We start from the raw sequence: 24,176 nt of genomic DNA, 5'->3' as shown, positions 1-24,176 counted from the left end.
GAGAGAGAGAGAGAGAGAGAGAGGGAGAGAGAGACAGGGTCTTGCTGTGTTGTTCAGGCTGACCTTGAATTCACTGCATAGTACAGGCTGACCTCAAATTTGCAGCAATCTTCCTGCCTCAGTTTCCCAAGTACCGGAACTGTACGTGGGTGCCACCGTGCCAGCTCAGGAACTAGAAGCTTTTTGGCAAATAAATGCATGTTTTTTTCCCTAAAGTCCTTGATTCTGGTTGACAGGTGGCAGAGAGAACCTTGATTAGACGAGAGGAGGTCTGACTCCCCTGGGACTGGGGTACAGTCCTTGGGATTTGTGAAGACAGCTCCAGAGCCTAGGGTTGTCTCGGCCTTCCTGTAGGATATGGAAGTGGCTGCTGAGATGCACTTTTCCTGACTACTTGGAAAGACCCCAGGGAACTCTGGAAACAGTGACAGAAGAACCCAAGATCCTATATAAGCAGACAGCGTTGTGAAATGCAGACAGGAGGGGCTTAGAAATTCGGAAAGAAGAATCACTATGGTCCAGAGTAACACAGGCCCTGTGGAAGAGGGGCAAGCCTGGAGGAAATGGTAAGATTAAATAGGGAAAAATGGCCCCTGACTTAGGAGAGTTCTGCAACCATAAAAGGATGGAAGTAGGAATGAACATAGCTCACCTAACAAGGCAGGGAGAGGCTGTATCTGGCTGTTAATTTTGAATGAATGAAGAGTGAATGATACGTATTTGGGGCTATTTTAAGGAACTTTTATTTGTCCCCGTCATTGGTTTCTCAAGTATGCTTGTTTGTTCCACGGGTGATCGATACATAACATGGTAAAAAGTTAGACAGCTGTAGGACCCTGTGCCAACATGGTGCCTTCCATTCTTTTTATTCAAACTTTTTTGGGTCCTAGGATTCAAAGGCCACGCAAACAGTTGAGATAGCCGTACTGGAAAAATGAAGCATTTTTTCTCATTGACTGCCCTTTTAACTTCCTCAAATCTGTTTATTCTGTGACTGCTTGTTATTTTACTGCTTCGTTCTGCTGCTTCAGAATAGCACAGCGGTTTATCATTCATGGTGCTCTTACTCGTGGACACTGACTCCAGTGCCTAGGTGGTAGTCACTGCAAAGATACTGAACTCCTACTGTAGTAGGCCCTGGTGATAGAGAGAGCAACAAACGCACCATGTCGCTGGTGGCAATAAGGAAGTGTCTATGAAACAAAACAAAAGCATAAGTAAATACAGAATTACAAACCCTGGTAAGTGCCACGGAGGAAAAACGAAGTTAATGTGAGACCCACAGTTGTTAACGGCTGGCAAGGAGACCTTTCTTCCTTGGTCCTGTGTCTGTTTGTCTTGCTTTGTGTGTATTAATTCATTGAATCCTCTCTATGCTATGAGGTAGCTACCTAACACCATCATTCCTAATTCGTAAGTGAGGATCTCAGGCTCAGTGAGTTGTATAAATTTGCTCTAAGCCACAGTGAATCAGGTGCAGCCTGGGTTTTACCCTAGGCAGTTAGTTCAGAGGAGTCTGTCTTAACGACAGTACACTCACTGCAGATTGGAGTGCTCCTTCTCAGAGTTTATTTTGTAGACTCTAGAGGCCTCTTAAGGCAAAACCTCTTGGGCTCCTGCCTTCAGAGGGAGGAATTTGAGACATGGGACTTGACTAAGCCCTCAGTGATAAGTCATGGGGCGACTTCTTGTCAGGAGGCAGGAAACCCAATTATACAGCATCGGAAAATCTGGGAGGCCTGTGCGTTCCCTTCGCCATAGTCTGGTCTTTCTCCTTTTCCCTCCCACCCGTGTGGACTGTAAGGCCTCCAGACCTGCAGCTGAGCCTCTCACCCTCCACCCAGCACTAAGGGCAGAGCCACCACCAGCGTTGCTTCCTCCGTCTATCAGGCAGCACCTGGATGCTCCATTGTGCAAATTTTCGAGTCTGAAAGTGTTGGGAAGACTGAATTCCTGTGCAAATATACACCTCCATTTTTATTCTTATAGTTAGTAAGACCCAACTTTTGTTTATCCTGGCACTGGGGATTAAGCCCAGGGCTTTCACACTGAGCTACATCCCAGGTCCTTAAAGTTTTGTTAGTTTGTTTGTTTTTGCAATAAGGTGTCTAGTTGCAAAGGTTGGGCTCCAAATTGCAGTCCTCCTGCCTCAGCCTCCCAGAGTGCTGCGATTATAGGCATGCATCACCAAGCTAAGATCCGACTTTATTGAGGTGTATTTTATATACCTTAAAATTCACCCTGTAATTAATTGGCTTATTTTTTGTGAAGCTTGGAATTGAGCCTGGCACCTTGTGCGTGCTAGGCAAGCACTCTACCACTGAGCCCCATCCCCGGCCTTTTATTATTTATTTATTTAGGTACCAGGGATCGAACTCAGGACCTTGTGAGGCAGGCAGCAGCACCACTGAGCTAAATCTCTGCCCCCCCCCAGCCTTTTATTCCCTTTTAAAATTTTGAGACCGTTTTTCCCCAGAATTGCCTAGTCTGGACTAAAGCTAGAGATCCTTCTGCCTCAGCCTTCTGAGTAGCTGAGATTACATACCGGTGGGTATCACCTAGCTGGCCAGAATATTTTTTTGTTTTCTGGTACTAGGGATTGGTCTTGCTCATGCTAAGCAGGCACTGTATGACTTATCTGTATTTTCCAAATTCACCTTTCAAAGTGTATAATTGAATAATTCTTAGTAAATTCACAGTTATGTCAGTAACTATGGTCACTATCTGATTTTAGACCATTTTGTCCTTCCCCTGAAGAGAAAAAAACCTAGTCCCTTTAAACAATCATTCACCCTTTTCTTCCCTCAGCCCATGACAACCCTGTCTACTTTTGTCTTTACAGAGTTTCCTATTTTGGACCTTTCTACAGATGAAATAGTACAATATTGGCTTTTTGTGTCCCCTGACTCTACCTAGCATGCTTTCAGTAGTCATGTAAAGTGCAGTTAGTATTTGCTTTTTTATGGTTGATTAATATTCCCAATTGTGTGGATGTACCATATTTTGTTTATCCAATATCTCTTGATGAACATTTGAGCTGTTGCCAGTGTTTGAGGCAGAGTCCTGACAAAGTCATTTGCCTCCAAGTCCCTAACTTTCTAGTGCCTGCCAGGTTTTCTTTACTCCATGTACTTAAACTTGCCCCTTCCAAGCTTATGCTATAGAACTTACTGTGAATGGGACTTTGGACTTTTTCTTGTCACTTACTGACTTAGCATCTTGAAATTGCTACCCAGTATTTTCCATGACTCCTTTTATGTGTCCATAATATGGTATGGATGTGTGTGTGTGTGTGTGTGTGTGTGTGTGTGTGTGTGTGTGTGTTTTGTACCGGGAATTGAACCCTGGTCCTTGTGCTTGTGAGGCAGGTGGCAGAATCACTGAGCTAAATCCCTATCCCTGGTCCATTATGGGTATGTTTTGAATGTGACCCTTAAAGGTTCATATTTTAGAATCTGCAATAAATAGGATGAGATGTTCTTGAAGAGGATGTTCTTGAGGAGAAGAGGTCCTGTGGAAGGCAACGAGATCATGCCCTTGGAAAGGGTTAGCTCTGTTCTCCTGTGCCTGGAATTTGTTAAAAGCCAGGCTGCGCCATCTTCTGCATGCCTCCACTTTCCTGTCAGAGTCTCAGTATTGTGAAACTGTCTGGGGTCCCCTCCAGGAGACCAGTGCCATGCTTTTTGGACTCTCAATCCACCAGAGGTGTGAGCCAAAAAAACCGCTGTATTTTCTTTATAATCTACTCAACCTCTCAAGATGTTTATACATTTATTTGGACTTTGGGCTTTTTTTATTTCATGAAAAATTAACAGCTTATTTAAAAGAATTAAGATTCCTAATGTACACACACTAACTGCCCACAAGGAATGTAATCATTATGTACCAAAAAATTTATTAATAAAAATTAAAAGTCGAGAGACAGCTTATTAAAAAATTATATTGAACGACTATTCTGTGCCAGACATATCTATCATTGGCTGTTAGAATTAATGAACAGAGTCCCGCCTTTGTGGGGACTAAACATTCTAGGCAAGCTTACACTGAGTGACTTTATATTTTTTAAATACGTAGTTAAATATTACTCTTCTATTTCCGGCACTGGCCTCAAGATGCCTTAAAGTGTAGATTCTCAAACACTGTTTGATAACTTGCATAGGAATTTTCCAAATTTAAAAAAAATCAATGATTTCTCTCCCAATTGTATGGGTTGCTGTCTTACTATAATCAGAAGTCCTGAGTCTTACTTGTGAAGCTAGATGTGTCTCCCTGGAATGGAAATAATCTTGAGGTGACCCCCTTGCATGTGACTTTAACTCCAGCCCCTGGCCTGTGCTTCGCTCATTTTTTTCTAGGCTGTTCAAGTGGGAGTCTCAGTCGTGTAAGGGTTGGAATCTTGGCGGGGGTGGGGGTTGCTGGAGATAGAGGAGAGGGCAGGGACTGTTACTGTCAAAGTTGAGAATTCCTCTCCTCCCTCTTGTTCATTAGTTCATTAGGCATGTCTGGCCCTGAGCCAGATGCCTAAGGAAGCAGCCGGCGCTTCACCGCCTGCCTGCCTGCCTGCCTGCTGTAATTAATTGTAATTAGGCATATTTCTTCCCCCTCTCTTTTAGAAATGAGAGTAGTGTGGGGCTTCCAGAACACCATGAGAATGAATGAGTTAATATCTGTAGAGGACTCAAGAAATGTTAAGTGCTCTGTGGTGTTCTTATCTGCTCTCTGAGTGCGGTTACCTTATAAGGCTGTCCCCGGGCCCTGGACCTCTGCAGGGAATGAGCCCAGATGACTGTGGCCGTTTGTGACAGTGTTCCCGGAATGGGCTCAGATTTCCTATTTTAATACTGGTGATACCACATTTTGCTAATTGTTAGTGTTGGTCTCATAAGTATGTTCCCCTGAGTTTTATAACATCTATTTTTAGCACCCCATCTCCATGATTCTTGCCTTCTCAAAACCAGTTATAGTAAAATCCATGTGAACAAAAATATTCTGGGCAAAGTTAAGTTCTTAAATTTTCTTTTCCTGGAAAGATAGGGTACTCATCCCAAGAATTATTTAAAATAAATTCATTTTTTAAGAAAAGTTGTACTGGGAAAAAAGAACAAATAAAAACATTTTGGTTGTGCTTCATCTTTTTTTTGAGACAGGGTCTCACTATGTATGTAGTTCAGGCTTCCCTGGAACTCACTGTGTACCCCAGGCTGGTCTCGAACTCATACTGATCCTCCTGCCTCAGCCTCCCGAGTGCTGGGATTGCAGGTGTGTGCCGCCACACCTGGCATCCATCTTTTTTTTGAAAACTCACTGAATTAAAATGTACAAATATTCAATGTGGTTTCTACAAAAGCTTGTTCACATAGACATTTCATGTAAACATGGGGAGTTTACACGTTCAAAAGCAAATTTTATTTAGGTGTTGCGGCACACACCTGTAATTCCAGCACTCAGGAGGCTGGGACTGGAGGATTGCTGCAAGTTGCTGAGCTCAGCTGGTGTTCCATTGTGAGTTTTAAGTCCAAATCACAAAAAGCTTTGTTTTCTTTTACAGAGTTTTCTCTTTCCCTGAATAGTATCAGTGTGTGACTCTGTGCAGAGAGCCAGTACGATGACATGGATTGGTATTGTTGTAGGCCTTTGAGCTGGAAGGGACCAAGGAAGTACTTTCCTCCACACCCTTATTTGAGCAGTGAAGCAGCTGAAGCCCAAGGTTGGGTCTGGAACTCATTTCTTTAAGTAGGCTGCAGTGTTAACTGTTCTCTGATTCCTCCTCTTTCAGCCATCTTTTTCTGGATCCCCTGAGGTCAAGCAGGTTAACGCCTGTGTTTTGGGTATTTTAATTCATGAAGTGGAGAGGATGATAAAGAAGGATGCTATTATTGATGATTGCTGTATGATAAATATAAAAAAAATTTGAAGTGAGAGTCAAGAGAGTGGTAGAAAGTTAGACTATGACTTATACCTTGTGGACTGTAGAAGTACTTAGGTCATTCCCTGTGTGTGTCTGTTAAAGAGGCATTGGGTCACCAGGTACTATCTAGCCCGGGACTACATCATTTTCATTAATGATACATTTCTGTTTGCCAGGAAAGTACCTTGTAAGTAAACATAAACTCTATTTAGACACAGTGAACAAATATTTTTGGTGAGCTTTGGACCTCCTGTATCAGTGTGAATGTTTGTAGGCAATCTTTTGTTTATAGGAAGTGGTGAGAGTTGAGGAACTTTGGCCTTAGTAGTGGTGGGCAGTGAGACAAAGTAGGCAGGGTTTGTTGCTGGTTAGCTCATTTGGTTAGAACGGTACGCTAATGAACTCAAGGTCACTGGGCCAGCTGTGCTCAGGTCAGCCAGCTCTGCTCTGCTGGGATTCTAGACCTTGGCCCAGAAGCTGGGCAGTGTGTGTCATTGGTCATAAGGCTGGAGCCGCAGTGCATCCATCAGCAGACCCAGAAAGAACTCAAAACACATGTCCTGTGGATGGTAGACGGATCTGGTTCATCAGGTTACCAGGATGTCACCACAGATTTTAGCACGATTTTCTTAGGGCTTTTTCTTCGGATTAGTAACAGAATACAGTGCCAGGTACAGGGGTACCTGTCATAATCCATCCCAGCTGCTAGGGAGGTTGAGGCAAGAGGATGGAGAATTCAAGGCCGGCCTGGAGAGCAACATTGTGAGGTCCTGCCTCAAAAACAAAACAAAACAACCAAACAAAAAGACATGATTTTGAGGATCCTGGGAAGATACAAGAAAGTATGAGGAAGGTAACTGCTGACATTACTTTTGGATTTTTCCAATCTTGGCCTTTCTCATCCTTGGCTTCCAGGATGCCACACGCTCCTCTGTCTGACTACCCTCTCCACTGTCCTCTTCATCTTTTCCCTCAGTTTGGTCTCACAGTACCAAACTTGCATCTTCACTTCTCATTATCCTGTACTCCGTGGCTGGTATCCTTTGCCCTAGGTCTCTATCCTGAACTGCAGATTTAAAATTAAGTATCCACGCCACCTCTCCTTAGTGGTCTCCCCCACATTGCAGTGTCCCCGAAGGATTTCCTTTATCCTCACTCCAGCCCTACTGCTTTGTGCTTCCCACCTCCGGGAGTCACCTCTCCCTCCCCTCACCTGTTCGTCACCAGATGAACGTTCCATCTGCGCTTTACATTTCAAGTCTGTAGATTTACCTCCATCTTCCTTAGTACTAGTTTAGGCCGCCAGAGCAGATTCTGCATGGCTGGTCAGCTCTGTGCCACTCTCCTGTCCCCAGACTTGACTGCCCGGAGTCCTTGCTTCTCAGGAGGCACAGGGTAACCTTTCACGCGGTGTCCCTGTGCTAGATAGCTTGCCTATGGGCTCTGTGCCTTAGTCACACTGAGTTTCATTTACTTCTCTAATGACAGGTGGTCTTTAATTTATTCAGTGTTACTCATGGTGGACAACAGGTTTTGGGAACGGATTTCAGGAACTCTTGAATCTTCCACAGGGAAAGACTAACAGACTTGGGAATGAGCTTGGCTAAAAGGTGATAAAAACCTCTAGGGCAACCTGGGGGCAGTGCCGCGCTGCAGTTAATTGTTGCAGTTACTTGTTCACGAGTTAGAAGGTGGTGTGTGGACGTGGCTGTGCAAGTGCTTTGTAGCTGTTTTAGACCCACCCTATCATGCATTCCCTGTCGTGGGGACAAAATATCTAACACCTGCAAGTTGAGAAGTTGCTTTTGGCTCACAGTTTGAGTGGATTCAGTCCACACTCTGCTGATTTTGCAGCAGCAACTGTAGGGCAGAAGAAAGCTGCTTACCCCATGGCAGGTCCGAAGTAGAGAGAGAAGGGAGGACCTGGATACCTTTCCAGGTCACACCCCCAGGGACCACATCCAACTAACTGGTCCCACCTTATACCAGCACCTTCAGTACTGAAGTCATTCATGGCGGAATGCACTGATCAGCAGAGTGCTCCATGATCCGGTCTCCTAAACACAGGAGACTTTTCGGGTGACAGCTTTTCTGCTGGGTCTTTAGGTAAAATTACTGTGCAAAGCACTTTACACAGAATGTAGGCCATTCTGGGTTTTTTTTTTTTTGTGAATGGAGGAGTGGGTACTAGGTGGGTGGTGGTGCCAGGGGTGGAGCCCTAGGCCTCATGAGTGTTTAACAAGTGCTCTGCCACTCAGCTACCTTCTCCCAGCCCCAGGTCATCCTGATTTCTTCATCTAAAATAAGTGCTTCAAAGCCAGACGTGGTGGTCCAAGCCTGTAATCCCATTACTCAGTAGGCTGAGGCAGGAGGATCACCACAGGTTTGAGACCAGCCTGGGGTACATAGTAACTTCAAGGCCAGCCTGGACTTCATAGAAAGACCCAGTGTCAATCCCCCTCCTGCAAAGTGCTTTTAAGGTTTGTCAGTTTTGTTTTGTGTTGCTTTATACTTAAAATACCTGTGTGTATGCAGGACTAAATTTGAATGAAATAAAATGAGTCCAAGTGATGTTGCATTGCACTGTGGGATTTTCAGCATTGGGAAATCCCTGTTGCCAGGACGTAGTGTGTTTTTTCCAGACATACTAATAGCTATGAGTTACATTTGTACCAGCCCTATCTCCTCCTCCTCCTTAGGTTTGTTTTGCATCCGCCACACCAGATAAAGTAAACAGAGTGATAAAGGGTAAAAAAACCCTTCCATTACTTCCATTAGTGGATTTAATGTTTGTGTAATGTTAATCCATAGGAAATAGAATAGTCTTTGCAATCTTGCAGATACACTCTTCTGCCCTCACTTTACCCTCTTGATGTTTTTCTTTTGGTTGGCAAAGCTTGTTCTTGAAAAGGACATATAAATCTTTTTATCTAATTAAGGAATTTTTCTGATTGTGATCCTTTAAAAGTTTGTCTAAATGTTCATTTATTGTACTCACTTAAAAACAAAACAAAGTATATTACAATGGCTGGATATTTAGGTTTCTACCAAAATGCTTGGAACTGTTAGACATAATCTGTTTTCCTTCTACCTCACAATACTGATGCACAATGAATCTTCACTACTTACTACTAGGTAACGGATAATCTCTCAATGGCTGAAATAAAAATGGAAGCTTCTCAGGAAACTTTTTCTTAAACATTTAGAAAGTACAAAAAAAAAACCCTCAATAAAGATCCTCACTTTCCTCTAATTAAAAATTTTCCAAGTTACAAGTATGTATGTTTTTTTGAAGTATAAAACCCTAAAAATACATGCAGCAAATAGTACACACTCTCCCTCAGTCTCCTGCGCCTCCTAATCCCTGCCCTAGAAGTGTTACCTCAGTTAGTAGTTTAGTAGGCTTCTTTGTAAGCACTTAGATTTGTTAACATGATGATAGTATTTGCTTTTTCCTCTTTCTTGTTCCCTCTTTTTTAATTTTAATTTGACTGTAAATCTTAAATAATCCAGGTCCGTGCGGGTAGCTCATTCCTCTCTTTAGCCGCAGAGCACCTCATTGTGTGGATATACCAAGATACAGTAACCATTTCCTGTTGACTAACATTTGGATTATTTATTGTATTTTTGCTATTAGTATTTCAATTGCAGGAAGCGTCTTTGCTTGTATCTTTGGACACAGGTGTGCTACTTCTGATAGTGTAGCATTACATTTTATGCACTTAGTTGAATTCAGCCATGCATAGACTTTTGGAATTAGAAAATCGTACACATTTTTATTTTGCATATGTGTTCTTTGTGATACGTATAGTATGAGAGTACTTAAGCCATATTTACTTGAGAAATTTAAGAGATATTTAAGGGTTTTTAAAATAAACACCATTTTATAATTCATTCTTTAAGTCTTAAACTTGAATCTAATGTAAATATTCTACAAATGGAATTTCTGGATGAAAGGTGTATTTAACTTTTTAATAGGTAATGCTGAATTGCCTGCTACAAATTTGCTGCCCCATCTACAGTGTCCATTGTACATACCCTTTCTTTTTTTTCTTGTTTTTTGGTACTGGGGATCAAACTTTGGACCTTGTGTTTCCGAGGAGGTAGCAGAACCACTGAGCTAAATCCCTGGCCTCTTTGCATACCCTTTCAGAAATGAGCTAGCTTTCAGTCATTGGCTGGAAGAAGTCATTTCATTGTTTAACTGTTTGTATTTTTTTTTTAATTTTTAAATTTTTTTTTTTGTTTGTTTTTTGAGACAGGGTCTCACTATGTAGTAGAGACTGACCTGGAACTCACTCCGTAGCCCAGGCTGGTCTCGAACTCACAGTGATCCTCCTGCCTCAGCTTCCCGAGTGCTGAGATTACAGGCATGTGCCACCACCCGGCCCTGTATTTTTATTGTTAATGAAATGTAACTTTTGTGTATTCACTGGTTATTTTTTCTTACCATATGGTTATTTATATTTCTTATTTGTTTTCTTTTTATTGATTTCTAGTTGTTGTCTCTAGTATATTTGGAACTGTTTACTCTAGTGTTTTGCTTGTCTTTAAAAGATGGCTCCATGTGGTCATTATTTATTGTCAGTATGACCTGAGCTACCTACAGTAGCCAAGATTGTCATTTGAAAAACAAATAGAACAATAAACTTGAGTAAGGAAGCCCAGGTAAGATCAACATCCTCATAGAGTTTTTATCTTTATTTTTGTTTTTTAAAATACACCAGTACAGGGAAACAGCAGTAGAGTACAGTGAAAAGAATGTTATCCTTGCCAGCTATTAAAAACTAAATTTGCAGCAGGACATGATGGTGCCGCCCTGTAATCCCCTGTAATCCCTGACGTTAGGGAGGCTGAGGCAGGAGGATCACAGATTCAAGTCCTATCTGGGCAACTTACTGGGACCCTGTCTGAAGATGAGAAATGAAAAAGGGCTTGGAATGATGTAGCTCAGTGGTAGAGTGCCCTGAATCCAATCTCTCAGTACCACTAAATAGACAGGGAAGAGTGGAGGGAGATAAATCTTCAAGAACTACTTGAAGAATGCTGTATTCTGAGGGATATAAAAGACTTGAGTAAGTGTAAATGCACACGGACTGCATTCTTACATGGACATTATAAAGTTGTTAGTTTTCTCCAAATTGATTTACACAATAAATTCAATTTTGATAAAAATTCCAAAGACCTTAACAAATTTAACATGCTAAATCTATAAATAAACTAGACTTAGAAGTGCATATAAAACTAAGAAAAGTTTACTCGCTTTGGCAGCACATATACTAAAACTAAGAAAAGTTTGAGAAAGAACTATGGAAGGGGTAGGGAAGGGAGGGCAGGGACAAGGGGAAAAAATGCGAACCAAGACCTGTCATGTAAAGGTACAGGATCCTAATGATGAATGTAACTGTATTGTATACCTAAAATGTACCAATAAACTCAGTGAGGGAAAAAAAAACTGCAAAGGGAAAATTGCTTACTAGATATCAAAATTCATTTCCAGTCTTTGTAGTTAAAAGGGCCAAGCCACAGATGAAGAAAGAGGTGAGATGGTAGTTTAAGGGCTTACTTTTAGGGGCTTTTTAAAATTTGGATCTGTTTGGGTGTCTGTCAGGTGTTGGGCTGATCACATGTGGATTCTAATTTTTAGCAAGTTTGTAGACTCCATCTGAGGACCTCTTGTTTTACTGGTTAAAGTAATGTCTCCTGGCAAAATTATAGAAGGAATCAACTCATTGGACATTCACTTAGTTTGAACAGTAGTTAGAAAAGGAAAATACCAGTGCCCATCAGGCAAGTCTTTGCATGTGGCACATTCTGGTGTTTTTCCTGTAAATGCTTTCTCCATTCTTGAAGCAGAGAAGTTCAGAGGTGCAGAATAGGGATGGAGAAAAGGGTCCAGGGGCAGATGTAGGGACAATAGCCAGGAAAGGTCTAGAAATTTGGAAATCAGTTGACAAGGCTCATTAGCACTTTAGCAGTATTTTGAGTTAAAAGTTTAAAATGTCTATTTGAAGTTGTGAAAATGGCCAATTTTTATTTATTCCTACTTTAAGTTGGTTTGTACTGAATGGTGAAAATGATGAGTGAAAAGTGCAGGAGATGAAGATTAGAAATTATAAATTGAGTGTGGTGACTTATGCCTGTAATCCCAGAACTCGGGATGCTGAGGCAGGAGGATCTCCTCCAGGTCAAGGCCACCTGAGCTACATAATAAGTTCAAGGACAGCCTGAACTACATAGCAAAAAATACTCAATAAAAGCAAAAAAGAAATTATATATAATGATTTATGTGAACATTTGACTGTTTAGTTTCTGTGTGTGTGTGTGTGTGTGTGTACCCAGTGTGACCTGGTGAGCTGCAGAACCTTCTGTTTAGAAAACTTGATAGCATCTGTGGTGAAGCTAAGGGGGAAACTTGTTTAATCACATATTCATCAGCTTCCTAGCACTAAGAAAATTATCACTAGACCGCAGCAACCAGTTTGATTTAGCTTTCGTTCAGGCCAGGCAAATCCATATCCTTTTTTTTTTAAGTAAATATCTCAGGAAATGTTGGGATAATTTGACTTCTTTCTGACATTTTTCTTGAATCCTCTGCAGTCTTTTTGTTGTGTGTGTTTTGCATTAAAAATTCTTTAAAGCACAACTTTCATATCGTAATTGTTTTAAAAATGTTTATTTTTATGAGTACATGCTTGCAATACATAATAATTACATTCATCATGGGGAGTTGGTATATGTATATAATGCATCTTGGTTCTTTTTTCATCTTCCAAATTTTGTTTTAAGTTTTGTAAGCACAGATCATTTTTTCTAGGTACCTACTATGTGACAACTTTAATGCCCTTATATGCTTGATGGGCTTAGAAGTTACAACATCTAAGACCAGAATAGGCTCATTGCTGTAGGACAGAGAAGAATAAAGTAATTGTTATGGGTAGGAGATTGAGGAAAGGTAGTGTTTGGGCTGGAATCTGCAAGATTATCTGCTATTGTTTCCTATACAAACCTTGGCTTTGTTTAGGTATGAGAGTTGTTCCACAGTGTTTCCTTCATATGAACTGAACAAGGTAAAGAGAAGCCCCAGATTTATGTTTCTGAATATATTCTTAAGTAGATTTTAGAAAGCCCTGTTTGGGTTCATTGTCATTTTTTTCTTATATAAACTAACACTCAAGTAGTTGTAGGAAAAGTACATAACAATACATAAAAATAGACAGCTAGGGTACAGCTCAGTGGTCAAGCCACTTGCCAAAAATGCTCAAGGCCCTGGGTTCCATCTATAGCCCCGGGGGGAGAGGGGATTTAAAAAAAATGGAAATATCACAATTTCACGCATTAATAACGAATGACTATTTTGCTGAGAGAAAGTTCCATTTTCAGTACATATTTATGTGCCACTCATGCTTTGGGAACCCAGTAAAGCCAGCATTATGTTGTTACAGTGAGACCCTTTCTAGTTAATGCTCTTTTTGTAGAGGTCATTTCTATTTCAGCCATCCAGAGTGGGGTTGAGGACCAGGATCTGGCTGAGTAACTGCAGTTTGTGGCTACAGAATCCACGCCTGAAACCATACATTGCCATACAAACAGGAGAGCCGTTCAGCTGTTCTTTCTAGATGCTTACTGTGGGTAGTGGCTTTGCTACCTGGTTTCCCACCCTACTCTGGCAGTCCTGACTACCCTGGTCTCACCAGACTCTCTTTATTCTTATTCTGATTGGAGATCTAAATTCTGAAACATCCGTAAAATTTGTTCCTTATCTCTCTGTTCATGTGTTCGGTCACCTTGTGGGGATTTATAGGTTACGAGTTCTGCTTTTGTTTGGAGACCTGTCTGGCAGGGCTTGGCACTACTTTCCTCTTTGTGTATGTGGGGCCTGGTTGCCTAGCTACCCCTGAGAGGACTAGTGAGGACTGGCGGGGAAAGGGGAAGCCAGGGAGAAGCTGGTGTCAGACCTGTCCGGATGCAGGTGGGGCTCCGGGGGGCTTAGGGAGAAATTCACTGTGGCTGAAAGAACCACTTCTTTTCCACTTTTGCTTTCCTCTCTCTTATCCTTTGTTTTCTTTCCCTCTCTCTTAGTTTTTAATTTCTGCTTATATGGATGGCCCACTGGTGTCCAAGACTAAAGAATCTACTGGGTAAATAGGTGGGGGAAAGACTTCCTGAAAAGAGTAAATCTTGGTTTAGTTTTTCAGAGACAAGTAGTCCCATGAGTCCGTTAAGGGAGAGAGTTTATCTCAGGAAGAAAACATGCAGTGAAGAGTTTCAGGGGGTCTTCATTCTAAAAGTTTGGATGGGCTTTTTAGTGTACTCATAACACGTGAGCTTTGCAGTAAGCCAGTGTAGATTTGGAGTCTTGATTTCCTACCTGGCCCTGTCTCTTGCGAGCTGTGGTGTCATGATTGTGGGCAAGGTACAGAAGTGCCTCCTCCTATCCACAGGAAGAAGCATCTCAAGACCCCCGTGGATGCCTGAAATCACAGGTAGTGCCAGACTTCATTGGATTAGTCAGGTTTTCATAGCTATAAGAAAAACAACTGCAGCTGAGTTATATAAATAAGAGGTTTATTTAGCCTGCAGTTCAGGCTGGTTCAGGAGTGTGGCACTGACGTCTGTTTGATGCTTGAGAGGATCCTTTGGGCTGTCACAGGATAGATGGCATCATGATAGAAGCATTTGCAAGAGGAAAAGATCACATGGCAAGATGGGAAACCAGAGACCAGGGAAGGGCCAGGCATGCTGCTTTAGGACAAATGTCTCTTGAGAACTAACTAGGGTCCCTCATACAGTACCAGTTCCTTCGAGGCTACACTCCCAGTGACCTAAGGAGCTCCCCTTTGGTTCCACTTCGTAAAGTTTCCATACCCACTCACCATTGGCCACACTAAGGACCAAGCATGAACTCTTGGGGGACACACTCAAAGCATAGCATTTACATACACTATGTTTTTTCCCATGCATACCAGTTTAATTCACGTGAGGTAGGACCGAAAAATATGGTTAATGTTTATATTTTTAAAAGTTCATTACAGAAAAAGACACATTGCCATACACATTGCCATAAATACCCCTCAAAATACTCTCCCTCACTTTGCAAACACTCATCTCATCGTTTTTGGCACTTTCTGAAGCAGTTCTGGAGTCCTCTTTCATGGATTTAGCTGCACTGTTGTGGCTGCCTTGATGTTCTGAGTCAATTCAAAATGTGTATCTTTCATAGTCATTTTCACTTTGAGGAAGAGCCAGAAATCTCACAGTGCAAGATGTGGTGAATGAGGACACCATATTTTTACAAGCCTGCCCTTCCTTTGGATGGCAGTTGGCAGCAGCATTCATTGTATTTTTTAATCACACTTTGTAAGACACTCACAAAAGAGAACTTCCAGGGCTGCTTCAGAAAGGGGCAAGAACAGTGGAGCAGGTGTGAAGCAAAGGGATATATTTTGAGTGTGGCTAATGGCAATGTCTTACTGTAATAAACTTAAAAATTTTAAACATTCACTGCATTTTTTTTTGTTTTGTTTTTGAAACAGGGTCTCACAATGCAGTAGTTGAGGCTGACCTGGAACTCACTATGTAGCCCAGGCTGATCTCTCGGACTCACAGCGATCCTCCTGTCTCAGCCTCCTGAGTGCTGGGATTACAGGCGTGTGCCACCAGGCCCGCATCACTGCATATTTTGATTAGCCCTTGTATATTAAGCGTGATAAGATTAACAAAACTGATAATGGAAGTTATAACAATACAATAAAAGCTGAAATACTTAAAATACTATTTTTTACTTAAAGAACAATTTATAGCTTCTTTTTGGCATATCTGAATTGCCAGCATCATCACTGTACTTTGGAGCCATTAAATAAAGTAAGAGTTACTTGAATACAAGTATTGCAATGCCATGATTGTTGCTTTGATATCTGAGATGAACAGATGAGTAGTGTACACAGCTAGGACATCCTGGATGAAGGGACGTTTCGTGTGTGGGTGAGATTTTATTATGCTGTTTGGAACAGTGTGCAATTTAAAATTTAGGAGTTGTTTATTTCTGGAATTTTCCAGTTAATATTTTCAGACCGCAGTTTACTGTGTGTAATGAAACAAACGAGGCTATGAAACCATGAAAACGGGGCACTACTGTACTGAATTTCTCTGAGGCTAGTTCTTATGTAAATTTGTGGAAATAATAAAGTCTATATAACAGTGTTGAACATGGATTGTAGCAACAATTATAGGGCTCATGCCCTAAGAAAAAGTCAACACTTTTCAACAGGTGAAAAACTGCTATTATAATGTTATTTGGAAAAGAATATTGAGATAGAAAATCAGGACCAGTTATGGGGAAATCAGTTAATAAACCCAGCTTTTGTGACACTGGTAACTTAACTATGAATGAGTTACTTAAGATGCCCGGTTAGTTTGGATTCGTAATGAGGTTCATAGTCTGGTCTGCTTGCTGGCTGGTGATCTGTAACCTCGCTAAACTTGAGTTTTTTCATTGGAAGAAGAGAATGATGATCCCGCCAACTTCATGGAGTCACGATGATTAAAGGAGATACTGGTGTGTAGAATCCATTAACCTGTATCTGACTCAAAATTTGAACTAGAAAAAGAACTATTATTTTTACTTCATAGTAACTTTTTTTTTTTAGATGCTGGCAATCAAACCAATAGTCTTGGCACATTGGGCAGCCACTCTTACCACTGAGCTACACCCTCAGATCCTGCAGTAGCTCACAGTTTGATACCTGAAGCATTTTGATGGCAGTTTTAACCCAGTAACTTCGCCTTTATTTGGTAGTTGATGTTTAAGCTAGAACTTATTCTTGTCAAATCCTCATGACTCCCTACCCTTTTCAGCCAAAATAGTCTGTATGGTACTTGTCCTGTCTTTTAGAGTCAGTGAGTACTGAGATACCACTCAGTACCACGGGGGCTGAGGATATATTCCCAGTAACAGTGAGTACCTCAGTACCACCATAATGCTCAGTAACAAAAAACGTTCATTATTTATTGTTCTCTGGGTGCTTGGAAGCGTTGATGTTCTATTTCAAACTTTTTTAATGCCTGCTTTTTACTTACCTAGTGAAACACATTAGCATTAATCCATTATTGAATATTCTTTTCTTTATTATTACTTTTGTAGAAATGTAAATCTTTTTTCAAAAGTTAAGGCTAGCATCCTCAGTATATAGCATGAGTCTGTTCAGACTCTTCTGCAAGTAAAGTACAGTTAAATAGTAAATGCCTCCCAAATTTGAGGTTTGGATTTTAGAAATATTTTTTCTTCCATTGATAGTGGAATGTTTGTCCTGTATTGATCCTCCCTATCCATCAGGGATCTAACTCGGGACCTTAAATCCCTGGTCCCTATACTGATTATTTTTGAGGTTTTTCCTCTTTTTTTTTAGTAGCAGGGATCAAACTCAAGTCCTTGTACTTAGGAGGCAGGCAGTGGGCACTGAGCTAAATCCCTGGCCCTTTTTTGGGTTTTTATTTTACAATTGAATATTACCAAAAAGATTTTGGTAAGACTTAGTGTATCTGCCAAACACTATGTGTCAGACAGTGAGTATCCTAAACATTTTTACAAATGTTAACGTACTAAGTGCTCATAGAAGTCCTTTGTGAAGATATAACTATTGTCCCCTTTTTATGGGTGAAGAAACATCAAAGTGGATAAGTGACCTGGCTCATACCTCTAACACGATCAAGGTTGGCATTTGCAGCTCAGCAGCCCCCGTCTACGTGTGTGTGTGTGTGTGTGTGTGTGTGTGTGTGTGTGTGTGTGTTGGGGATCAAACCCAGACTTGCACTCATGCAGAGCTCGTGTTCTACCCCTGAGCTACGCACACAGCCTGTACTTGTGTTCTTAACCACATTCTGCTCCCTGCTGCCTAGTGTGCACATGCCTGAGGCTGTACCTCCTTACCCCCGCACCCCACCACTTGTACATACATGGCTTTCAAGATGGTAGTATGGGGTTAGGCAGAAAGAGTGAAATCTGGGGAAAGAAGACTTCTGAGGTGTTGAAATGTGGTGGTGTAAGATGTGAGAATGTTGACAGATGTCGGATTGATGCTCATGGTCCATCAGTGGGCCCAAAATGCCAATCTGTAAATAAGCTTTCTTGTGTTCAGGCGCCTAGGTGATTATTTTTTCTTGGGGAGCAGTCATCCTTTTAATCTAGTGGTAGAAAATTAAAGGGAGTTTCACTGAAGTGTGGTTTATTTTTAAGTATTCTTTTAAATATTAGTTTAGGGAAGTTAAGTACCTGGTCTGTGGATCCAGCTGCATGCATTTTCTTACTGTTTTCAAGGTTTGGAGGGAAGGCTTCTTTAAGAGAATTTTATAAATGGGCAGGTTAGACACCTTATCAGTAAATCATGATGTTTGGGGTCCTAAATAGGTGGCAGCCTTGCATAATAGGACCCAAGTAAAGTTAGGTAAACATGACTATCTCAGATCTTAAAGGCCTTTTGAACAGAGTCTGAGGCTAAATTGTTCGTCATCATTTGGAGTAAGTAAGACCCAAGAGCAAGCAGGGGACTTGCTCATTTTTGGCTTGCAGTGGTTTTTTTTTCTTTTTTTGGCCTGCTGTGTCTTCTCTAGGTGTTAAAAGTTGTGTGAAGTTCTGGCTCCCAGCCTGGTTAAAAGCAGTGACTGTTAATAATGTTCTAGAGGTCATTGATCCCTTTGAGTCTGGTGAAATCTCTGGGCGTCATCCCCAGAAAACACATTTTGTTTGTAACCCCAGAAGGGCACAAAGCTAGGCTTTAAGTATGTGACAGTCATAGTAAACTGTTCACCACCCTTCCCCTTCTGTGTTCCATACTCACCTGGATTGCTTGGCTCTAAAATTCAACTTATTGTTTTGTTTATGTTATACAAATGCTCTTTGATTTATGATGGGACTGTGTCCTTGTAAAAACCCACTGTAGGTTGAAAATATAGCAAGTCGAAAATACGTTAAATACACCTAACTTCAGCAAATCACACAGTCTTGGTTGGTTCCCTTGGTGATCATGTGACTAGGAGCGGTGGCTGCTGCCGCCACCCAGCATTTTGGGAGAAAACTGCCTGGGAAAAGACAAAAATTTTAAAAATTATAGTTTCTACTGAACGTAAAATGTGTCACATACATATAAATGTATTGCTGTAACACTGTGTAAAATAGACAAAAATTGTGAATGAATCATATGTAAACTAGGGACAGTCTGTGCATAGATTCTTGCTTGTACCCTTGGATTCTCCCTCCCTTCCTTTCTTCCTTCCTTCCTGAAGGTTGAACCCAGAGCCTCCACACTCTGAAGTATACCCTGGCTCTTTAAAAAAAAATTGGGGGAGGGTAATGGAGATCCAATTCAGGTCCTTGCACTTGTGAGGCAGATGGTGTTCAAAATTTTTTATATTGAGACAGGTCACCAAGTTTCTGAATTGCCCAGGCTGGGCTTGGACTTGTGATCCTCCTGCCTCAGACTACTAGAGTGCTGGGGTTACTGTGGCCTGACTCTTTGCTTTTTAAAGTCTTTCTGACTCAGGGAAATGGAACCTTCAAAGGATGAAATAAACATCCTCTCAAACTCCATCAGATGTCATCACTTCAAGAGATAGTCACTGCTTTCCTGGGCACCCTTAGCCAAATAGGAATTCATATTGAAAGGGGTCCAGTCAGCCTGCCTGTAAATTTTCCCCGCGAGGTCCCACCTGCTGCCCCCTGAATTCCTTAAACTCGCTCACCTTTACGTAGTGCCTTGGCACATCTATTCTCTACCTGGAATGCCTCCTCATCTTTCAGTATCCAGCTCAAGTTGAGGCCTTGTTGAACCCTGGCAACTTCTCTTGTTTCCGTGGTAAGTTTTAGAGGCCTTTGTTACAGCCCACAGATCATGTTGTAATTGTTTTTTATGTGTTTGGCAGACTCCGTTGCCTATAAACCAAGTGCTCGTGTTAATCATCTCTCACCAGCCAGCGGGGAGTCAGGTGTTAGGTTTGCCTTCCAGAGTTTAGACACGCAGGCCAGGGAGGTGTAGAATGCCTGAATTCAGACTCTGACTTTTGACTTTGTAAAAACTAGCTTCACCTCTTTGTGCCTCTGTTTCCTCATCTGAAGGCTCGTGGGGACTGGGGAAATGGAGTCTGTGGATGTAGAGCACTTAGAATGGTGCCTGGCACCTAATGAAATACACAGCAAGGGTTAACCATCCTGATAGTGAATCATAGCGCTCAACAGTAATGATGAACGAGAAACCTAAACAAAATAAAACAAAACCTGACATAATTGAAGAAAATATTTAGAGTTATAGAAATTGATTTGATTCTGCCTTCTCCAAGTTTAAATTACAGCATAGACAAGTGCATACTTAGCCAAGTGTGGTGGCACATACCTGTAATCCCAGCACATGGGGAGGCTGAGGCAGGAGGATCACAAGTTTCAGCCAGCCTGGACAACTTATTGACTTAGCCAGACCTTGCCTTAAAATAATGAAAAAGAAGAAAAAGAAGGGCTGGGGATGTATGTAGTTCAGCGTGAGCGCCTGGGCCTAAATCACGAGTACTGCCAAGGGGTGGGGGGAGCAAGCAAATGTATGTTTACCTTTTAGGGCTCCCAGAGAGGCTGGGGATTCTGTTGTCCTTTTCTTTATATTAAAGTTACCTGGCATCTAGGTGAAGGTCTTAAGCCACTTAGAAGTAGATATTGTGAGAACATAAGGCTTTTTTTTGAGAATAGGAAATAACCTATTTTAGAGTTGGGGTTTAATGCTTTGCAAAACACTTTCTGAGTAGCACCAGCAAGTCGAGGACTGTATGTAGGGAGGTCACCGCCATCTGTGGACTTAGGGTAACACTCAGCCACGTGGGAATCCGTGAGAAACAGTCACAAAAGCTTCTGCTTCAGTTTCTAAAACAAGTCAGGGGTGGCAAGAGAGGCAAAAAAAGTGTCAGGAGCTCTTTCCTTCGTATTTTTTATTTGTGGGCAAGACAAATACTGTGCTAAAGTCATAAAAGGTAGTGAGTCGTGATTTAGAACCGGAAAGTGCTTCAGGGCTGGGGATTTAGCTCAGTGGTGCCTTGGCCTGCCTCGCCAGCACAAGGTCCTGAGTTTGATCCCCACCCCCAGTTGCTTCAGTAGTCCGGCCTCTGTCCCTGTACAAGGAAACCAAGGCCTCAGAAGATTTGGATGCTGTAACATTGGGTTGGAATACAGCAGAGAGGGGTCTGTGCCATCCACCAGGCATTACCGTGTGGATGCTGGGGTCCACATCCAGGGCCTGAATGGGGCTTTATATCCCCTCTGAAGAGGAGTCCCTGTCTACCGCTCCGCACACAGCTTGCTTCTAGAAAGCTTTCTTGGTCTCTCGCGGATTAGCGAATTTGTGCATTCGAAACTAACTTTTGCCTACATTAAAAGTAGCAAAATCCAGGCCTCCTAAAAGAGTAGTTTGTCCTTTTTAAAAAACCAGAGCAATTAAGATAATGACGGTGTTGGAAGCCTTAACCACCCCATGCAATTACTGATGTAAGTGTCCCAGAGTTTTTGTAGTGAAATAAGGACTGTCATCTCATTTTGTAATCAGAGTTTAAGCAATTATAGTGGCCCTGAAAAGTTCCTAGCCATTGGGTTGTCAAAGCACCAGCATGATGGTTTTCACTGCCTCCCTTGCAGCTTTTCCCATTGTTTTGGCTTCGTGGTGACAGCATACCAAGTGTATAGCCACATTGTAGTCTGTGTATACTGTTACCTCCAGATTTCCATGTTTTAAAAGTGGTACACACTTGTCTCTTTTTTTTCAAAATGTAGATCAGTTTGTGATTTTTAAAAGTTATGTTTCACACCAAAGAGGAAGAATAAATAGTAGTAATTTAAAAATTAAGTGCCCAAGCTCTAGTATCTTCTATATACAGGAAAATTTGGTAGCAGGGCCCAGTGGCACACACCTGTAGTCCCTACTATTTGAAATACTGAGGTGTGAAGATTATATGACTTTTTGAGACTAGCCTAGAGCAACACAGTGTGAGACTCTGTCTCAACAAAACAAAACAGAACAGTTGAAAATATGTGCATGGTGGCTAATGCCTATAATCCCAGCAGTCTGGGAGGCTGAGGCATGAGCATCACAAGGTCAAGCCCAGCCTGGGCAACATAGCAACTTAACCAGATTCTTTTTCAAAATAAAAATATGAAAAGGGCTGGGAAGTTAGCACAGAGTTCAGTCCCTAGTACTATCAAAACAGCAGCAGCAGCAGCAGCAGCAGCAGCAGCAACAAAAACCTTTTTGATTATAAAATCTATACATAAACTTGGGAAATTTAAAAAAAAAATCTAAAATCACATAAGCCCCTTCGTCACTGTTGATACAATATAAGAAAGAATCATACCATGTACCAGTACTGTCTAGGAAATAAAACAGTTGATGTCTTGATTCTATACTATAATGTGGAAAATAATAATTTCAAGTTACTCAGTAATTTTTGATCTATACCACCCAAAGTACTGTATTAAGAACATCAAAGAACAGCATGTAATAATGAGAACATTGTAAAAATTACTGATATCTGGGTTGAGGTTGTAGTTCAGTGGTAGATTGTTTGCCTAGTATGTGCAAGGCCCTGAGTTCAATCCCTGCCATGGGGGAAGGAAAGAAGGAAGAAAATTACTCATATTTACATGTTGTATGAAAAGAGTATTCCTAATAGCCATTCCAGTTATTGAATATGATTGGGTTAGGGTTGGTGATCATAATAGTAATCTCTTTGTGTGTGTGTGTGTGTGTGTGTGTGTGTGTGTTTGAGTGTTTGAGACAGGGTCTCACTATGTAAGTTCCAGTTATTGAATATGATTGGGTTAGGGTTGGTAATCATAATAGTAATCTCTGTGTGTGTGTGTGTGTGTGTGTGTGTGTGTGTGTGTTTGAGTGTTTGAGACAGGGTCTCACTATGTAGTTGAGACTGACCCGGAACTCAGTATGTAGCCCAGGCTGGTCTTGAACTCACAGCCGTCCCTCTGCCTCAACCTCCCGAGTGCTGGGATTACAGGCGTGCGCCACCACGCCTGGCTCATAATAAATAGTAATCTTTTTATACATGTTTAAGTACATGTAACTTTTGGCGAGATACACTAACACTGTATTTAATAGTTTCCTCTAAAGCCCAAAGTTCTAGTTTGTGCTTTATTTTCATTTACTTAGGATGCAAGTACCTAAATCTTAAAAGTATCTGTTGTAGTTCATTTATTCCAGAAAGTTATATTAAGATTTGCTATGTGTTAGGACACTATGAAGCTGCTGAAATCAAACACACACACACACAAACACACACACACACACACACACGCTTGCACATGCGCAGAACCTTTTTCTTATTTGGTGAGGGCAATAAAAAGTGAAGTGCATATTCCAGTATAGGATAAGAAACCATTTGTATGATTTATTTTTAATATGTAAATTATAGTGGTTTGAAAATGCACACTTTAATAGGCTCGATCACTGGTCTTTCTTTGAAATGAATGTGAGAGAAAGGTGTGGGGTGATAGTGGGTTCCTCGGGAATTGTGCGTATTCTCTCTCCTCAGTACGCGGCAGCTGTATCCAGGTGGGGAGAAGATACATCTTTGGCTTTGTGGTTTGGCACAGGACTGTCGCCAGGAAGGGCCAGTTCCAATTGGGGGATCGCTTGGCTCGTAGTCCAGAGCCAAGGCCTTACTCCCACTCACTCACGTGATCTCTTCTCTCTTTATATAATAGTATTCATCCGCATACCTGTTAGTGATTATGTAATAAATTCTGCTGTGACGAGTAAAATTACTGTTTTACTTTACAAGAAACATCCCCCCCAACTTGTCTCTTGTTTGAAATTTGAAGCAATCCTATCTAACGCTTTTAAAAATAAACTAGATCTGGTGCCAAAAAATAACTTTTTCACCCCATTCTCAGAAACTATTCGGAGTATCTAGTTAGATTAGATGAAAAACTGCAGAGAAGAAGTTCTGCATCTCATTTGCATTATACTTTTTACTTTTTTTTGGAGGGGGATTTGAACCCATGGTCTTTGCACTGAGCTGCATTCTTAGCCCTTTTTCTTTTGAGAGAAAGGTCTTCTGAGGTTTCCCAGGCTGGGCCCAAACTGGCAATCCTCCTGTCTCATCCCCTCAGAGTGCTGAGATTACAGACATGAGCCAGTCTGCCCGGTTGCATTACACCTTTTCCTTAAATTAACATTTTTTTCTTTTTCTTTTTCTTTTCTTTTCTTTCTTTCTTTTTTTTTTTTTTTTT

At 41.4% G+C, this 24,176-nt stretch overlaps 1 protein-coding gene across 3 annotated transcripts in view; it reads left to right on the top strand.

Moving 5' to 3' along the window:
- The window catches only part of Rbpms (RNA binding protein, mRNA processing factor), a 169,977-nt gene that overhangs the window by 18,433 nt on the left and 127,368 nt on the right, over positions 1-24,176 (top strand). The window contains exon 1 of one of the 3 annotated variants that reach the window (XM_010622015.2): positions 6,742-6,761. The exons of 1 other annotated variant lie outside the window; for it this stretch is intronic. In XM_010622015.2, coding sequence (XP_010620317.1) covers positions 6,753-6,761 — 9 coding nt within the window. In that variant the 5' untranslated portion in view covers positions 6,742-6,752. Of the gene's footprint in view, positions 1-6,741; positions 6,762-13,859; positions 13,881-24,176 lie in introns of those variants that run through there. One more of the 3 variants, XM_010622017.2, reaches the window with a different exon arrangement.

The sequence above is a fragment of the Fukomys damarensis genome, unplaced genomic scaffold (genome assembly GCF_012274545.1).
Source record: "Fukomys damarensis isolate Sample0158 unplaced genomic scaffold, DMR_v1.0_HiC HiC_scaffold_18, whole genome shotgun sequence".
Taxonomy (NCBI): domain Eukaryota; kingdom Metazoa; phylum Chordata; class Mammalia; order Rodentia; family Bathyergidae; genus Fukomys; species Fukomys damarensis.
This window is presented reverse-complemented; position numbering and strand designations above follow the sequence as displayed.